The sequence below is a fragment of the Guillardia theta genome, assembly GCF_000315625.1.
Source record: "Guillardia theta CCMP2712 unplaced genomic scaffold GUITHscaffold_12, whole genome shotgun sequence".
Classification (NCBI taxonomy): Eukaryota; class Cryptophyceae; order Pyrenomonadales; family Geminigeraceae; genus Guillardia; species Guillardia theta.
This window is the reverse complement of record NW_005434662.1, coordinates 544223-560835: the sequence shown is the minus strand read 5'-3', so window position 1 is coordinate 560835 and position 16613 is coordinate 544223. Positions and strand designations below refer to the sequence as shown.

At 52.1% G+C, this 16613-nt stretch overlaps 10 protein-coding genes across 10 annotated transcripts; 6 read left to right on the top strand and 4 right to left on the bottom strand.

The window, feature by feature from the left end:
* Positions 1 to 347: 347 nt before the first annotated feature.
* GUITHDRAFT_103109 (hypothetical protein) lies at positions 348 to 715 on the top strand (the record flags this gene model as incomplete). The annotated part of the gene is made up of 3 exons (XM_005838116.1): positions 348 to 419; positions 469 to 578; positions 634 to 715. 3 exons carry the CDS (start codon positions 348 to 350, stop codon positions 713 to 715), a joined length of 264 nt encoding a protein of 87 aa, XP_005838173.1.
* A 73-nt stretch (positions 716 to 788) lies between these two features.
* Positions 789 to 2125, bottom strand: GUITHDRAFT_157221 (hypothetical protein; the record flags this gene model as incomplete). The annotated part of the gene is made up of 6 exons (XM_005838115.1): positions 789 to 926; positions 982 to 1576; positions 1627 to 1715; positions 1771 to 1865; positions 1908 to 1979; positions 2029 to 2125. 6 exons carry the CDS (start codon positions 2123 to 2125, stop codon positions 789 to 791), a joined length of 1086 nt encoding a protein of 361 aa, XP_005838172.1.
* A 1508-nt stretch (positions 2126 to 3633) lies between these two features.
* On the top strand, positions 3634 to 5055 carry GUITHDRAFT_85125 (hypothetical protein; the record flags this gene model as incomplete). The annotated part of the gene is made up of 2 exons (XM_005838114.1): positions 3634 to 4788; positions 4839 to 5055. The coding sequence occupies 2 exons, from the start codon at positions 3634 to 3636 to the stop codon at positions 4923 to 4925; spliced, it is 1242 nt and encodes a 413-aa protein (XP_005838171.1). The 3' UTR covers positions 4926 to 5055.
* Positions 5056 to 5541: 486 nt separating this feature from the next.
* On the top strand, positions 5542 to 6593 carry GUITHDRAFT_103106 (hypothetical protein; the record flags this gene model as incomplete). The annotated part of the gene is made up of 3 exons (XM_005838113.1): positions 5542 to 6342; positions 6401 to 6494; positions 6541 to 6593. 3 exons carry the CDS (start codon positions 5542 to 5544, stop codon positions 6591 to 6593), a joined length of 948 nt encoding a protein of 315 aa, XP_005838170.1.
* A 352-nt stretch (positions 6594 to 6945) lies between these two features.
* Positions 6946 to 7521, bottom strand: GUITHDRAFT_103105 (hypothetical protein; the record flags this gene model as incomplete). The annotated part of the gene is made up of 1 exon (XM_005838112.1): positions 6946 to 7521. The coding sequence occupies one exon, from the start codon at positions 7519 to 7521 to the stop codon at positions 6946 to 6948; it is 576 nt and encodes a 191-aa protein (XP_005838169.1).
* A 252-nt stretch (positions 7522 to 7773) lies between these two features.
* Positions 7774 to 9106, bottom strand: GUITHDRAFT_103104 (hypothetical protein; the record flags this gene model as incomplete). Its single annotated transcript, XM_005838111.1, has 3 exons — positions 7774 to 8699; positions 8753 to 8990; positions 9047 to 9106. 3 exons carry the CDS (start codon positions 9104 to 9106, stop codon positions 7774 to 7776), a joined length of 1224 nt encoding a protein of 407 aa, XP_005838168.1.
* A 473-nt stretch (positions 9107 to 9579) lies between these two features.
* On the top strand, positions 9580 to 10926 carry GUITHDRAFT_134692 (hypothetical protein; the record flags this gene model as incomplete). The annotated part of the gene is made up of 9 exons (XM_005838110.1): positions 9580 to 9624; positions 9691 to 9857; positions 9927 to 10041; positions 10088 to 10231; positions 10257 to 10346; positions 10399 to 10503; positions 10599 to 10709; positions 10764 to 10802; positions 10849 to 10926. The coding sequence occupies 9 exons, from the start codon at positions 9580 to 9582 to the stop codon at positions 10924 to 10926; spliced, it is 894 nt and encodes a 297-aa protein (XP_005838167.1).
* Positions 10927 to 11314: 388 nt separating this feature from the next.
* Positions 11315 to 12772, bottom strand: GUITHDRAFT_103102 (hypothetical protein; the record flags this gene model as incomplete). Its single annotated transcript, XM_005838109.1, has 1 exon — positions 11315 to 12772. The coding sequence occupies one exon, from the start codon at positions 12770 to 12772 to the stop codon at positions 11315 to 11317; it is 1458 nt and encodes a 485-aa protein (XP_005838166.1).
* A 583-nt stretch (positions 12773 to 13355) lies between these two features.
* On the top strand, positions 13356 to 14804 carry GUITHDRAFT_103101 (hypothetical protein; the record flags this gene model as incomplete). Its single annotated transcript, XM_005838108.1, has 13 exons — positions 13356 to 13485; positions 13536 to 13596; positions 13644 to 13734; positions 13781 to 13864; positions 13911 to 13961; positions 14018 to 14074; positions 14121 to 14171; positions 14216 to 14256; positions 14304 to 14357; positions 14406 to 14445; positions 14493 to 14587; positions 14661 to 14690; positions 14774 to 14804. The coding sequence occupies 13 exons, from the start codon at positions 13356 to 13358 to the stop codon at positions 14802 to 14804; spliced, it is 816 nt and encodes a 271-aa protein (XP_005838165.1).
* A 1240-nt stretch (positions 14805 to 16044) lies between these two features.
* On the top strand, positions 16045 to 16359 carry GUITHDRAFT_61608 (hypothetical protein; the record flags this gene model as incomplete). The annotated part of the gene is made up of 1 exon (XM_005838107.1): positions 16045 to 16359. A coding segment is annotated over one exon (315 nt), but the record flags the coding sequence as incomplete, so codon positions are not given.
* Between the last annotated feature and the right edge of the window lie 254 nt (positions 16360 to 16613).

Sequence of the window (16613 nt, the reverse complement as noted above, 5' to 3'; positions counted from 1 at the left end):
TCCGCTATGATCGGGAATAGTCATTCCCGAACAGGCGGCGGAGGGATCAGATGGTGGCATGGACGTGTTGAGAACGAAGAGGCGCGAAGGCAGGAGGAGCAGAACGTGGCAGAGCAGCAGACGAGAGGGCGTAGCTCACATGCTTACATGGGCATATAAACTTGGCAGCCGAGTTGGAGACCCGGCACTCATGATTGTAGTCAGACTGAGAATATGAACAGCAGCAAGGCTTGGTTTATGAGCTACACTCAGTTTAGTGTTGCAGAAAACATACCGTTCAATATCAAAATTCATAATCATGCTCTGATAGAATGGGTGGAAGATGTAGAGGTCACTGTTGTTTGCAGATGCTTCAATATATCCTGGTCCCTCTCGGACGTCCGTTCAATCAGCTTCAGACGGTGGACGAATACCTTGCGGTGACCTCTCTCCTTCTTAGCGTCGCTCGTGCATGACGATCAAGTCAAGGGTCACCATGCGGGCGACACTGGCGTCCCTCCTGAGTGGGGAGGCGTCGGAGACAGCGTCAACGGCCCATGTGCGATTGCCGGCATGTTTGGATGCGCTCCCGTCAACAGGTATTGCGTGCATGCTGGTGGTGAGAGGAGCCGGCGAGCTAACATGATGGAACAGCACCAACGACTACTTCAGGGATGGAGACGTCCACGAGGGCCCCCCTGTTGTGTATGCGGCATCCCCAGCGATCTTCATGTAGGCTGGGGGTCGCAAACACTGAACTCTCATCCCTCACAAGAGACATCCGATCGTCTTCCCTTCATTTCTCTTCGTCACACATTGAACTTGAAGTGGAATATATCCCCGTCCTGGCAAACGTACTCCTTCCCCTCCAGGCGGAGCTTCCCGGCTTCCTTTGCTCCTTGCTCACCCCCACATGCGATGTAGTCATCATAACTGATCGTTTCAGCCTGAAAATGTGGCGGGGTGAGCCGTGCTGGGATTCGGAGCAAACCCTCTCCTTACCTTGATGAAACCCTTCTCAAAGTCTGTATGGATGATGCCGGCTGCTTGAGGCGCGAGCATGCCTTCCGGAAACTGCCATGCCCTGGCTTCCTGTGGCCCGACAGTGTAGTATGTTTGCAAACCCAATCTCCGATTACTCTCTGCCACGATCTTCGACAATCCCGTCTTCTCCAATCCATACTCCTGCAAGATTTGCTCCCTGCTCTCTGGGTCGTCCATCAAGGAAACCTCTTCCTCCAGCTTCGAGCAGACGTTGATGACATCCCCTTGTTCCTCCACGTATTCGGGATCTTCGCTCTTGCGTTTCTGGAGCAGCTGTTGAACGGCCTCGGTGTACTTGTTGCCTGACAGCTGCGAGTCTGGAACGTTGCACACTATGAGCATGGGTTTGCCGGTGAGGAGTGAGAAGTTTCTGAAGGAGGCAACTTCCTCGGGCTGGAGGATGAACTTCCGTGCAGGAATCCCCTTGTCAAGGTCCTTCAGGATCCTGGCAGCTAGCTCCTGCTCGTTGGCGGACTTCTTTGAGTTCCCGTCCTTCTTGGACAGTGTCTGGATATCGGCCAGGAGGAGCTCAGTCTCGATCGTCTCGATGTCTCTTCACACCAGAGGTCAGCAGTGGTAGAAGAGCCAAAACAGGGGGCATGCCTGACAGGATCGACGCTGCCGTCCACATGCGTGATGATCTCTCGGCTGCTGTCATCGAAGCATCGCACTAGCTGCACAATCATGGAAACCTGAGAACTCCGTTCTTCAGCGCCCTTCGATTCCCAGCAGGAAGTGAAGTAATACCTGACGTATGTGCGATAGGAATTTGTTCCCCAGACCTGCTCCTTCGCTTGCTCCTTTCACCAGTCCGGCAATGTCGACGAATTCGAGTTGTGCCCCTGTTAATAGATCAGTCCCTTGTTCATCGGAGCGCCATGTACCAATGATCTTCGCACTTGCAGCAACCTTGGCCAGCTTTTCAAGTCTCATGTCGGGGATAGCGACCTTTCCCACTGTGCATGCGTTCACTCTCACTCGAAACAGGCGAGCAAAGTCAGTCACCGTTGGGGTCGATGGTACAGAACGGATAATTTGCAGCTTGAGCAGCTTGAGTGTTGGTGAGGGCGTTGAACAGGGTAGACTTCCCGACATTCGGCATGCCGACAATCCCGCATGATCGCGATCGACCGATCGGGAAGGAAGCGAGCTCTGCGCGGACTGCCTTGCGAAGCCACATGCGCGTGCTGTCGGGGAGAGGAGGGAGCAGGGGCGGAGATGAGGGCTAACCATCGGGTTGAGCGGGGACGAGGGTACATTGGGACGGTTTCGCTCCTGCCGACAATGCTGCCTGCGATGCGGCAACCTGCGAGCCGACGATGACGAGGGCGATCATGATGGAGATGAAGGGAGCGATGTATACTGACGGTAAGAAAAGCAGGAGCGGAGTCTGGAAGCTGCCAGATGCTCTAAAGGCATGTTTGGAGAGCCCAGGAGGATTGGAACGTGCCCGAAGAGCGCTGTGAGAGGGAGCGGATAGGGGATGGTGTAAGCAGGAGAAACCGAGCCAACTCATAGGGCAAGTAGGGAATCGTTAAGAAGCTCGTCGAGCCGGTGAGTTCACGTTGGCGGCTCCTTGAGAGGATGGAGACGGTGGTAGATCAAGCTCATGACGACCTGAACGAGTCTTGGGATTCGGCATGTTCGCCGGAAGCAGGCAGCACGGCCACTACTGCGGATGGGGTTGTGCATGATTGTGACTTCGAGGACTTTCTGAGTGCAGACTGGAGGGACGAGTCGTTCGGAACGAATGACCTTTACTTGAAGAACTCTCGGCTCCCGAGACTGCTCATGTTCCCGTGGACCAACTTTCCGCGCCAGCAGTTCTCCCGTGCTGCCCGTGCATTCCGCAGGAGGGTTTTCTTCGGCATTCTCAAAGACAGCGAAGTACATGCGAAGTCTGTCTGGCAAGACCATCTCTACTCGAAGCTCACCATCAAGAACGAGCAAAACTGCAGAGAGAAACCTGATATCATCCTGCTGCTGGGGAAGGGCTCCGACACCGTGATCATTCCCTATCGAGGGAAGCCCAAGTTTCTCCCGCTGGCAATCTTCATCTCGATCCACTCTCTGGACAACGAGATCCTGGGGTACCTCAGCAAGGATGGCTTCGTCGAGAGGATAGACAAGGAAGTCGATTTCAGCTACCTCTTCACGAGGAAGCACATCCAGTTCCCGACCGTCTTGATGTTCATGACCCGCAGCGATCCGCCTGACTGGTTTCTCATTCTCTCTCGCATCTTCTTTGGTGCGCTGAGATTCACCTTCGTCGACATCAACCAGTGCAAGGTGTTGAAGCGACTGGTCAAGTCAGTCCCTCCTATAGACTTCCACGAGTCGAGGCTCGTTGTGCTTTACCACCCTCTAAAAATCTGTACAGAGTCATATCATGGGCCAGCGGATTTGAGCCTCTTTGTGGAATTCTTGTCGCAGGCAGTTTCAAAAGTTGAGGAAAACAGGCAATCTTACCACAACCCGGATCTGAAATTCTTGTCCAGCGAACAGAATATTCATTTCTGCAACGATCTGGATTTGAAATCAATCCACAATGTCTTGGAGAGGTATCGAGACTTGATAGCGAAGAGAGTTCAAAGCAGAGAGCAGGAGATCATGAACGCTCTGGAGGAATACAAGGTGCAAAGGACTGTCCATAAAGTTCTTTTCCAGGGCATTCCCCCAAGTCTCCGGGGAACTGCGTGGATGGTTGCGATCGGCAACAAGAAGGGAATAGACATCAACGATTTCTGCACCTACGATGCTAGAGCAAGAGATCTGCACTCGGCCATAGCACTACAAGACAAGAAAGCCATGGAGTCAATGCTACTTGACGGCAAGCACCAGTCTGCGGGAGAAACTGGAGCTCGAACGACGGAGAACGACGATACCGCTCAATCCCAGTCTGATTCCATCCTGACAAATTTCATCCAAGTGCGTCTCGACCTCATTCGAACTCTCCCGAGGTTGAAAATCTTCAGCGAAGGAGGCAGCTACACAGAAAATCTCAGGCGGGTCCTCGAAGCATTCGTCCTCTATGACCCCGGGATGGGCTACGTTCAGGGGATGGGGTCAATAGCGGGTGTGCTGCTGCTGCACACAAGCTTGGAGGAGACCTTTGTGTCGTTCATCAACATCCTCGACAATCAGCTGTTTCAGAACTTGTTTCACATGAACATGGGCCGCATCCACAGCTACCTGATGGCCTTCAAAGTCTTCCTTGCCAAGCACCTCCCCAAGGTGTACGCGCACATAAGCAGGGTCAAGATCGACCTGAAGCTTTTTCTGCTCGAATGGTGGATGACGCTATTCACGTCCTTCTTGAGGTTCGACACAGTGTGCCACCTGTGGGACATCCTCTTCTTCGAGGGCGTGGGATCGCTGGTGTCCATCTCGATCGCCATCCTCAAGTCCATCTCCGCTAAGCTGCTAGACGCGGACTTCGAGGGCCTGCTCTTCATCCTGACCCACATGGAATCGATGGAACTCGATCCGGAGAGGATCCTGCAATCCTCCCGAGAGATCCCCAGGATCAGCAGTCAAGACTTCCACGAACTTGCCGACAAGATGTTTGAGGAGCTCGAGAAGAGGCAACACAGCAGCGGGTTCGAGAACTCCGCTGAGCTCGACGATCCCCGGGTCATTGGGAGGGACCTGATGGGAAGGTTTGGGCAGCGCGTCCGGGTATCCAACGGGATCCCGTGCCAGGGTCCAGGAACCGTCACTCAGGTCCACCATGGAAGTACCGCCATGGTCGTATGGGACACAGGGGTAAGTTGCGTTCTTTGCTCGTCGGGCTTGCAGAGTGACGGTATGAGCAGATAACGCAGAACATGAGGATAGGGAAGGGTGGCGAGTACTGGCTGCGTGAGATGCCGGCTCAGCTCGACCCATTCTTCTCCTTATGACAGTGGGGCGGCAAGGCCGAAGCTGTCTGCTGAGGAGCTGCTCCGACGCAGTGCGCGATCTCCATTGACGGGCAGACAACTGAGAACACTGTGCGCTCCTGTCGGAATCCCAATGAACAAGTCAAGCTACAAGTTTCCTTGTCTTGCCGACAAACTCGCTAAAACGACGTCCGATTCCTCAGTCTGAATGACTTTCTACCCCCTACCCCCTCATTTTAAGTACCTAGAATGTCTTCACCCTACCCTCTTTCTTCTGAACCCCCAAAACTCCATTTGGATGCAAAGATATTCCCACAAGGGGTACATCATGGTAATGGGGACTAACCCCTTATCCATGTACCCACCCTCTTCGATGTCGATGGGGGCGAAAGCAAGGAAAGCCCAGGATGCGACCGGATAGCATAAGAAGTGGAGCAGGAGCAGGAGCAGGAGCAGGATAGATGCATCAGTTCATGCTGTAAAGACGAAGTGATCAAGACGATAGGTGAGGACGACAGAGTCGCTCTCGTCTTGTGAAGCGGCACGTTGTGTCATGGGCGCTCACAACGCAAGCTCCTCCTCAACCAGCCCCCGCAGTTTTCAGGGATGAAACCTACCTCTGATCGGAGGAAAGCCCATGTCTGCTTCAATGAGGGTCTTGCTCCATCTCCTCACGTACTTGTGGATAGCTCAATCGGCAATCAATGAGATCTCAATCCCAAAGGTAGATCTCCTACAGGTTGATCCTGCTCCCCAACGTTGCAATCGCACACAGCCAACCATATCCAGCGACGGTGGGGATTCGATGCTGCAGCCAGACACCAATTCTGGGGATTTTGATGATAGGCACGTCATCCTGAGGGCATGTTGTTTGTGCAAATCACCAGATATCTCGTATGGCGTCGTCGGGGCTGAGGGGGAGCGAAGGTGGAAAGCGTTCTTGTGTCTAGAGCATGTCAAAGCTGTCAGATGCGCTGGGAATTCTGATACCATCTCCTTGACCTCTCTCCGTGGGAAGTGTCAGACCTGCGCCAAGAAGGCTACCTTCGGTCCCGTGGGCGCCCCTGGCAGGTGTGCGATGTTTTGCTTGCAGCACAAGCCTGCCACGTTTGTGGACGTGGTGAACCCGACATGCATCTCGAAAGGATGCAAAAAGCGCCCGGTGTTCGGGAAGCGAGAATCAGGAGTGGCCTTGTATTGCTCTCATCATCGGCCAGACGATTGTGTTGATGTTAAGAACGCAAAGTGTGCTTTCCCCTCTTGTACCAAGAATCCTTCCTTCGGGTATCGGGCCAAAGGGTGTGTGGATGGGGATGCAAGAATGTGGTGTGCTCAGCACAAGACCGCTGATATGCTGGATCTGCGCCATCGAAGGTGTTTGTATCCAGAAGGATGCGTAAAAAGAGCGTGCTTTGGTAGCGAGATCGATGGGTTAGCGGTGAGTGGAGGATTGAGGACTTCAGAGGTGGTGGGAGGCTGTCTCTCATACAGCACAGGTTGCTTGTTTCGAGCACCGAATCGAGGGGCATGTGGATATGGCACATACGAATCGGCAAACACGGAAACTGCAGAAGACTTTTTTGAGGTGTGGTCCACTTCTATGGCCCTGATGCTTTTGCTGACGCCTCATTGTAAGGTCGTGCTTGCCGAGCCAAGCAGGGAGCAGCAGGAGCAGCTCTCAGGAAGTGAATGAAACTGTGGAAGAGAATCGGAGGGCTCGTCCTCTTTCTTCGCATTTATCTGACACCTCGCATGGACTCAATGCAACAACACAGAGTTGTGACAAGACGATCGAAAATCACACAGCACAGGTACTGTGTGTCAGGTGTTCTTGGCTAGAATATTCATTTTACACTTCAGGAACTCTGTCTTGAAGGGAAAACATAAAATTCTGGAAAATGGTTTGAAAGTCAACGCAGGTGATGAAGTTGTTGTAGTAGAGGGACCAAAAGGTATTTATTGTTTGCTTTCCTTTGCGAACACATCTCAAGATCAAACCAAAGTATTGGGAAACTTGGATCTATTGCAAAGAAGAGCCAAGTCAGTCGAACTGCTGTCTCAGCAACATCTCTCCCTCCGATTTCCATCGCCTTGTTTCGCCTCCAAGTGTCTGCCCACGGACACGTTGCTGCTTGACTTTCTCTTTCACATCCTTCTTCTGCCCTGCAAGAGCATCCCCTGCTCCCTTGCGCTTCCTCGCGGCATCTGATGACTGCTTGAGCCCACCAGCTGCTGACTCTGCAGGGTCGTTTGAAGAGGGAGTAGCAGCAGCGATGCTCAGTTGCGGCTGCTCCTGCTGGCGGTCGCTCGAGTCACCCTTGTCCTTCACATGCACTTCCTCGACTTCAAAGTCGCCTCCTCCAGTGTTCAGGAAAGATGGCTTCGCTCCTCCAGAGGCCAGTGCATCCAAGGCGGAAGGAAGTTTCCTTTTGGGGGCTGCCTCCTTCTTGCTCTCCGCCTCCTTGCTCTCCTCCTCCTCCCCCCCCTTGGACTGCTCTACGTTCTCCCCTGCTCCAGCATCTTCGTCCTCTTCCTCGTCACTCTCCTCGTCCTGGATGGCTGCTGGTGCTGGCGCCTGTGCCTCCTCATCGCTCTCATAATCTGCGAAGCCGTCCATTGCGGCAGACGGCGGAGAATGGGAAGGGTAGGTGGGGTGGGGTAGGTTAGGGTATTTTGGTAGGGTGTTGAACATATCTTAGAAGGGGTGGTAGGTATGTGATCGGGGGTAGGGGTGGAAAATCAACAGTGGACCGAGGTTGATCAACTCAGACGATCTCACTTGGCATGGCGCGGAGAAGGCAGGAGAGTCTGTGATGCTTCGAGACGTGTAGGGAACCAAGTGGAGTCTATAACAGATACATCTCATTGCTTACGCCTCTTGTTTTGCACCCATCAGATGCACTTGCCCGTGAACTACTTGATAGACAAGTGGCTCCTCTGTGTGCCAGTGCATTCCCGAGCCATGCTTGGGCGGCCTCCCCCGTGATCGCTTGGGCTTCTGATCCGCAGGCACCAGCATGGAGGTCGGCGCCATGGCGAAGGGATTGTAGCATTTAGGATAACACAGTGCCTCGTGCCAACCTCGTTTCAACGTTTCTGTTTCCCTCCATATGGCTGCGAGCCCAGCGACCTCAGAGTCGGTGGGTTGACGAGGCTCCTTGTCTTGATTTGATACAGCCTGATCGGAAGGCTGCTGGTCTGTCTGCCCATGCTGCCCATGCTCCGCTTGCTGCTGCTGTCTCTCATGCTGCTGCTCGTGCAGCTGCTGCGCATGTTGCTGCTGCTCGTGCTGATGCTGCGTATGATGCTGCTGCGCATGTTGCTGCTGGTATTCTGAGCATAGAAAGTCCCTGCAGATATTAGCCCCCTGATCAGAAGAATCTATCGTTTCCTGTTCTGACACGATTGCAGGCGAAACGACTGTTAAGGAATCGATTGGTTGAATGCCCCAAGTTCTCATCTGTGGCTTCAGTTTGATAACGGGCTGGAACGCGGAGTTAGGCGAAGAAAATTTCAGCTGGAGGATGGTTGGCTTATTCGCGATTGGCTTCGGCAAGAGATTCCGTTTTGACAAACCCCGCGAGCCCTTTGTCCTGCAATCATGATGGAACCTGGTCAGAGCCTCCCACTGAACAAAATAATTGTGGCAAATCGTCAAGAATCGTTCGACTGTGCACTGTCCAGCAAACACATGGGCAGATTCTCTCAGCTGTAAGAAGCTCTGCTTTAGCTCTTCTCGCTCTTTGACCACCTCGGGGTTCCTCCATCTGCGATCGATAAAGAAATGATTCATCGCTGCAGCAAGAGACAAAAATCAGCCAAACTTCAAAGGAATCCTCTGTCCTTACAGTCTTCGGCAGCAGGTCCAATCGTTCCTTTCCGATCTCTGACTTTGGTAAAGCCATTCCTCTCCAAGACCTTGTTGAATTCCATCTCCGTCATCCCGTAGCGACCTATGAAGGGTTCCTCGCTCCTGATGATGGTTGGACAGCATTCTTGCAGAGCTGAGAAAATAGAGTAGCGACCAGTCCGAGCTATGATGCAGTGGCCAACTTGTTGCGTAACGCTAGTTACTGGAACGGTGACCTGCCAATCGTTCAGCGGAGTGCTAAATGAGTCTCCTCTTTCTGGTTCCCACTCACCGCAAGTGCAAAATGTAGCCCGATGAATTTGTTTTCCTCTGTAGCTGCAGGACGTACCATGATCTTATCTTGAGAGCATGAAGATCCACGGTCTGAGGAGGGTAAAGGTGAGCAGACTGGTCAAATGGAATAGAAAAATGAACAAAGTATGCCAACTTGCACTGCGACTGATGTCTAAACTTCTTCGTAACGTCATCAAAGTATCTCGAGGACTCCCTTTCTCTCAACTTGTTTCACTCTGACCACGATGCTCTACACACCGTCACAGTAGTAGTGTGCCCTTGATATGGTCCGATGGAAAAAAAACGATGTTGATATGGTCAAAAAAAGAAAAGGTCGAATCGACTCCTTTTTCATGTATGTGGTCAAACTGCTGCAACGGTCGGGTCAATTGTTTCAACGGTAGAGGTCTGGTAGTAGCCGCCGCAGTGAGCGGTTGCCTATAAAATCATGGCATGATGTCGGAGGTTTCGCAGTCGCCGGGGAGGAAGACGAGCGAGTCCCGAGAGGAGCATGTCCGGTACCGCTACAACATGTTCGGTGCTCGAGGAGGGATCTTCAGCGAGGGGAAGCTACCGGTACTCTCCTCCTCCTCACGGCAGAGAGTCTGTGCGATCTGACTCTCACTGACATGTACGGCTCAGACCTTAATAGATCTTGAGATCAGGAGGACCAGGAACATCCCAGGGCCAGGATCGTACAGTCCCCAGAAACGGCAGGAGAATGAAGGTGTTCGCTTCAGTACAGCCAAGCCTAAGACGGAGCTTGAATGGATCGAATACTACAAGGCCAAGATGCCAGGGCCAGGACAGTGAGTGTTGATAGCTGCAAGGTGTTGGGACGCGCCTGATGATTGTATCGTTGCTTTTCTGTTGTGTAGGTATCAGGTTCCTATCACTCACCGAGGAAGGCTGGTCTCTGAACCAAGATACGTCCGATTTCCAACCGGAAAGGCCAAGTCTGATCTCGAATGGAAGATTCTGCGGAGTCAGAAAGTGATATGAACGCGCTCAGAGATTGCTCCGTCCTCACTTTATGCAGATCCCTGGTCCAGGCCAGTATCACTGTGAGATTGATTGCATTGGGAGTAGAACTGCAAAGCAAGAGCTGCCGCTTGCAAGGCCGGCCACAAAAGATCCTGCCGAAGACCTGGAGAGATTGAAGGCAAGCTTGGAGTCCGTTGGGGTAGAAAGTAACTTGAGTGCGACAGACAAAAGCTTTGAGGCTGAAAGCTATAGTTGAAAGCGTTACCCCAGACAAGAATCTGAGAAGCCCTTACGAGAATCCCTGCTACGATCAGGTTCTGCAAAGGCATCTTGTCATGGAGTGGCTAAAACTTTGAGATGCTCCAGATAAAGAAGCTGAAAAAGGAAGTTCGCAAAAAGATTTTGCGTCAAGCATATGGTTTGTGGGGTCAACAGAATGGGGCCAAACAAGAATTATTCCAAAGCCTTCAAGTGATGAATTTTGAATCTTTGTGATCATTTTTGCTACATAACGACATTTTCTCGTTGCAAGTTGGCCCATTTACAATTTTGTTTTCTGTTCACAGCCATATCTTCAAAACAAGATTCACAAGAGTGGACCGGCTGTACGGCGATCAAAGAAGATTCGTGACGAATCAGATCCGGAGCTGCAGCATCTTATCGAAGTACTTGCAGAGGTTTGTGCCATGAGAAGTTTGCGTGCATTCGGGCTGACCATGCTCATGAAACAGCCAAGCTCGAACGAGGAGGACGAAGATGGGGTCAATCAGGTTCTTTGAGAGCTGTAGAGAGCGTTTGAGATGATCTAGTTTGCAGAAAAACTTGTCGCTGCTGCAGCTAATGACTGTGGAGAAGTACGTGAAAGATGAAAAGGGTTTTGCCGTTTTGGTGTGACTGCAATGACAGGGAAATACAAGGTCTACAAGATGCAAAGGATGACCTCGTGAATGTCTTAGACTGCCTGGAAGATCTTCAAAGCAGTGTGCTGTCCTGATTTTGTTTGTCTGCCTTGGAGCCAAGATCTGCTAGTTGGGTTTTTTGAGGATCCTACAACCTAACCCGAAACCACATATTCTCTCTCCTTTTTGAATGTCTGTAAACATCTCTAAAGATGACCTACTACGGTCTTGCAAGACTTTGATATCACGAGGGGGGAAGCCACGTGACTGAAGGGTCAAGAACCGAGTCAGAGTAGCAGGGAGAACGAGTCATTGCACGACTCCGGTACCCCGCGTCGGACGTCGGCTCAAAGGTCGGCAAGGGATAGCATCTGATGGACTAGTCAGTTTGTGAGAGAGCTAGAGGTCCAACACAACCTCCTAGTCGTTGTCATGATGTACACACCATCATCGCAACAGCTCCTTCCTCGCTCCTTACAACGATGCTCCTTCTCTCCGTCCCCCCAGCGTCTCCTTGGAACGAAGGCAACAGCTGGTATCCAGAATGTCGAGTTCTCAGTGATCACCAGAAGATCGGCCAGCTTTAGGAGGAACATTTCGACAACCGCTGCCCTCATGCTACTGATGGTGCTCATAGGAGAGGACGAGGCCAAGACCAGCGCCCTCGCACCGGACGCAAACTCCAGCAAAGCGAACCCGAGCTGGGCCAGAGCTTCAGAGAAAGGCAACTGCTTGATAGTGCCAGCCGGAGGAGAGAGTTTGCCGTCGTGCGCGAAGAAATCAGCGGGAATGCCCAGAGTGTTTCTGAGACCCTCCTCGTTTGCAGCAGCAACCACGGGGCCTTCGTTGATAGCAATCTGTACGATGATTTCGCGTTTGCTCTGCATCTGGTCTGCTGCGATGATCCATGCCGAAGGCCTCTCCTTGCATGGCGCCGACATGTAGGAGTAGGCACATCGGACAAACTCGGGAGCAGAACCCGGTGGAGGCCTGTCGTTGTAAGCTCTGGTGTCAATGGGCATGCCCACACGGACTTGAAGGCCGATGACATTGTTAAGATTGACGTCCTTGGTCAGAAACCCCCAGAGCTGGTCGATCAAAGCTTGAAGCTCCCGTTTCGGACGGACGAAACTTGGGCCAACCTTCTGTACGAACGGCACAACACCGTGGCGGTCGACGCCGTAATGCTCTTGAAACCATGGCGAATGGAACTTGTTCATTGTGATCGCGCTCAACCACAGATGTGCAGGCATCACCACAATCGGTTTGTGGTAAACAGATGAGAAGTTGATGCAAAGAAGATCATGGGAACGTATGTCTATCATCTGTAAGTCAGCTGTCTCCTGAGCATTTCCATCTTTGTCCACCAAGAATGGGATGTCTTCCACAGGACCAAAGATTCCAAGAGACATGTTGACCGGGAAGTCAAACATTTGTGATACTGGAACATCATAGGTTGTGGTCTTTTCAGGAGGAGTGGGAGGAGGCTTTGCCAGCAACAGGCTTCTGTTCGTGGCCATAGCCATAGCCAGGCATGACATCAAACCGCTGATGTAGTTTCCAATCCCACCCATCGGTTTGCAAGCAAGAAACCGTCTTGACTTCCTCTGCCAAGGCCTTTCCTCATGAAGTCTCCGCTCGTTATCATGGACTCGGAAGAACTCTGCAAGCCCTTCACGAGCGTAGATGGCTTCGATATCACGTGTCCTGCACACATCTTTGTGCTTGACCTTCTCGTCAGCGCTCGGGGTCTGGCTCAATGGCTGCGGAACACAGCAAGACAAGTCGAGAACGAGGAGGAGAATGAGGGAGCAACTAGACAAGCTGCAGCTCCTGGTCATCGTGTCTCCAGGTGTCACATAAGAAAGTGCGTACAGGCTATTGAGATAAACCTTGCATCTACTTGGTCCATGTCATCATTACTCTCCTCCTCCTCCTCCTCCTCCTCCTCCTCCTCCTCCTCCTGCCTCCTCACTCTTCTCCTTATCCCATGCTCATCCGCCCGGCCATACGATTCTGATCGGAGCATTGCAAGGTCGGTTTTTTTGTTCTCTTTTACACGAATTTGTTTTTCTGCTGGGACCGGTGTAACGATGCAGGCTGAGGGAGGAGGAAGAGGAGGGCAGCGAAGGAGGAGCAGACGGGTGTAGGAGAGAGACGCCGAAGGGACATGAGCTATGATAAGTTAGGTAGAGCCGAGTTTGAAGGAACGAAGGCACGTGACTTGGAGGTCTGGGAATATTGGGTCACTGGTTTCTCCTCCCAGCATGCATTTGTGGCTTCGTCGGGAGGTCATCAGGGTATCGCCATAACTTATAGCGAACTGACCATGTTGATTCGGTCTTCTGCAGATAAGGACAGGAAGGAGATAGCTCGCTCTAGATAGTTCGGCCTCCTTGGCTGCTGCTACCCTGACCGCAAGGGATGTTGCCCACTCCGTTCGGGGAGCTGGCGGACGAGTCAGAAAGTCCCAGCCACCACCATCCTGGAGACTCGGAGCAAGGAGACGAAAATATTCCCACACTGTGCGCAGGCCAGCTCGAGACATCGAAAGGTACTGGCATGTTGGAGGGAAGCAGCTTCTGCTGATGCGCTGTTTGTCAGGGTTCAGGGGCTTGCCGAAACTGTCCGGCATCAAAAGCTCTTTCGGGAAAATTCCTTTCCGGTGAGATGGACATCGTGGAAAGTACAAGCGACTCACTTCTTGCTCAGCTACAACAAGAGGAAGTACGCGCATGAAACGCAACAGCTGAGGGGCTATGCTCGACTGATCGTTTTCTCCTCATGGTTCAGTTACTATTACGTAATCAACCAACTCAAAAGTTTCATGGCGTGACACGAGTCTGCAGGTTCTCATGATATGTATAAATGTATTTGCTATTGTATACAGCTTCTACAAGTACGACGAGGCTCCACACATCGTGTGGTTTCTGGTTGGGGACGTTGCAACCTGACATCTTGTGACGTCATGTGTTGCAGTTGTTGGAGGTTTTCATAACAGTTGCGCTATTGGTGGAGGTCATGATTCGGGTGAGCAAGTGATGCAAATAGGAGGATGGTGTTGATGCCTTCCTTTTCTTTTTCAGGCCTTCGCTGAAGGATTTTGGAATTTCTGCTCAAATCGTTCCAACGTATTCGATGCGGTATTCGGAACGTCTTTGCCCCAGGAATTTAAATTGGCGTGTACAGGTTCTTGCTGTGATGTGTGTCGGAGCGCTCTTTGCGTTTGTTTATATGCCGGTATGGAATTTTCACAAGTGCGATGTTTTGAAACAGTTAGCCAGGCAATCTCAGAGACCTTGGAAGAAGATTTGGCCCTTCTCATGTATCCGTGTGTTTCCATTGCTCTTGTGCTGACTCTCTGCCGCCCAGCCGTGTGATAAGGGACATTGTAAGGTTGTTGAGACTCGTGTTTGTTGTGAAGAAGTGAGAGCCTTTCCTCGTGGTGCTGTTTACGTTAACGTCGAGCTGCAGCGGGAGACGATCGAATTACTCAGTCTCAACAATACAACCGGTAGGTGCGATACTCCGAGGCCTTGATGTGTGATACTTGGAACGTAGATTTCTCTGATCGAGATTTCTCGACATCATGACGAGCATGAAGCATACGAACATGACACCTTGCTTTCGAGTATGATGGCTGAGGGAAACAACAGGTAACTCATTGTGAGCTGCGTGCATCCTTTTCTGCTCTGGTGCGCCTACTCTCTTCTGATTCTCCAGTTGCAGGCGCTTAAGCTTGAGTTCAGAGCTCGATGGGTGCCCCAACTTGCTGCCGTTGACCCCTCCTCCTGAGGCAAGTTCCTTTTCTCACTTCTTGACTGACATCATGGTGATCGCAGGACAGACAAGAAACAAGTGAGGCGTTTGTAGAGATACGTCTGGGTTGGAACCAACCTGAGGTAGAAAGTCCTTCAGCGACCCCGCAGGAGGTCGGTAGATTTCACAAGTGAAAGGTCAACCCGTGAGCTGCCGCATGTACAAAGTTTTCACTGAGAATCTGCCTGCGTGTGTAGCTTGAGTCACCCAATGTTACTGCGCACCTAAGTGGACTGACGGGGAGTCCCCGCCGGCCGGCGGCCGGGCACTGCGGCATGACCGAGCTGGAGAGACCGACTGGTTCTCATCAGGCTCGGGCGCTCTGATCGGACCGTCTGACGGTCCGAAGCCTTACCCTGATCGTTCAACGTACTGTCGACCGCGCGGCAGTGCAGTTTCCTGAGTCGGGCCCGGGCGCCCCGGCCCGGCCGCTCCGAGTGCCCCGAGTCACGACAGTTGTACAAGCCCGCCCCGTCAGGGATACGGATCTCTAATGCAGGAGCCACAGGGGGCCGTGCGGTTGCAATAGGCAGGCAGGAAGTGGAAAGAAGGAGGGGATGTCGCGGAGAGGCTGACATGTCTCGCACTACAAGAGCGTGATCCTAGGCTGGGTCTCAGCACAACCTGAGGGCTCTTCTGCTCAAGACGCAGTGGGTGGTGATGAACACTTGAAAACTCTGAAGCCTTGCAAAGAGCAGACACGCCTCAACGTAGAACAATGGAAATTGATTCGTGCGCGTCATCTGCCGCAAAGAAATTTTCAAACACAACAACACACAATACCAATCGAAGCTTACACTCACATTGTTGAGAGGAACAGGGCCCAACCATCCATGGGACGAACATGACAAGTCCTTGTCTTATGATTCCATTCTCAGTTTTGAAGCTACGGGCCCCTCAATGGTTTCTGCTGTTTTCAATTCTGATGATACCTGGAAAGACAGCCACCACCTGCAAGGGGTTGTCCGGTACTTTCAATTTTGCGAGATTCTATGCTTGCCTGACGGAGGGAGAGCACAAAGCAAGGGTTTCTTCGCTTTGCCGCGACAATTCATACCAACTACCTTGTGCATTCGTTAGCAGATCGTATTTTGGACCGGACATCTGTTTTGGAGCAAGGAACCTCTCGGTGACTCGGGATGGATCCCTGGACAGGGGTCTTGTTTCGGCAGCTCAATTCGAAACAAGATTGAAACACTTGGAGGCCATGCGAAAAGACTTCTGCCTGCGAGTTACGGGTGGAGGTGCGTGTCTTGGCTTCAGTTTGGACAGAGAAAATGAAGCCAATCTAAGACTGATTCGAGCCGCGAAGAAGGGCAAATTAGAGAAGATCAGGAAGTTTGTACAGATGGGGGCTGATGTAAACTTCATCAACGAGGAACATCAATGTGCGATCTTGAAAGCAGCCGAATGTGGACACAAGGATGCTGTCGATTTGTTGGCAGTCCTTGGGGCCGACATGAACTTTACTGACAAGCGCAGGAGCTCCATACTTCACTATGCGGCATACAATGGACACACACATACAGTAGAGACGATCGCAAAGAATGCCTCTTGGCTGGTTAATGCCAGCAACAACTTTGGCTACACTCCTTTGCAGTATGCTGCCGCTGATGGCCGCGTGAAGACTGTGATCAAACTCCTTCAACTCGGTGCAGATGTGAACCACCACGACAAGATGCAATGGACTGCCTTGCACAGAGCAGCCGCCGGCGGGCACATCGAGACGATCCGGGTCTTGATCAGATCAGGAGCTGATGTGCATGGTGCAGAGAGAGGTATCCCATGGACCTCCAAGTGCTGGATGCGTGCTCATGGCTGTGCAGGAGCAGCAGGCTACAAGTACACGCCTCTCCATGAGGC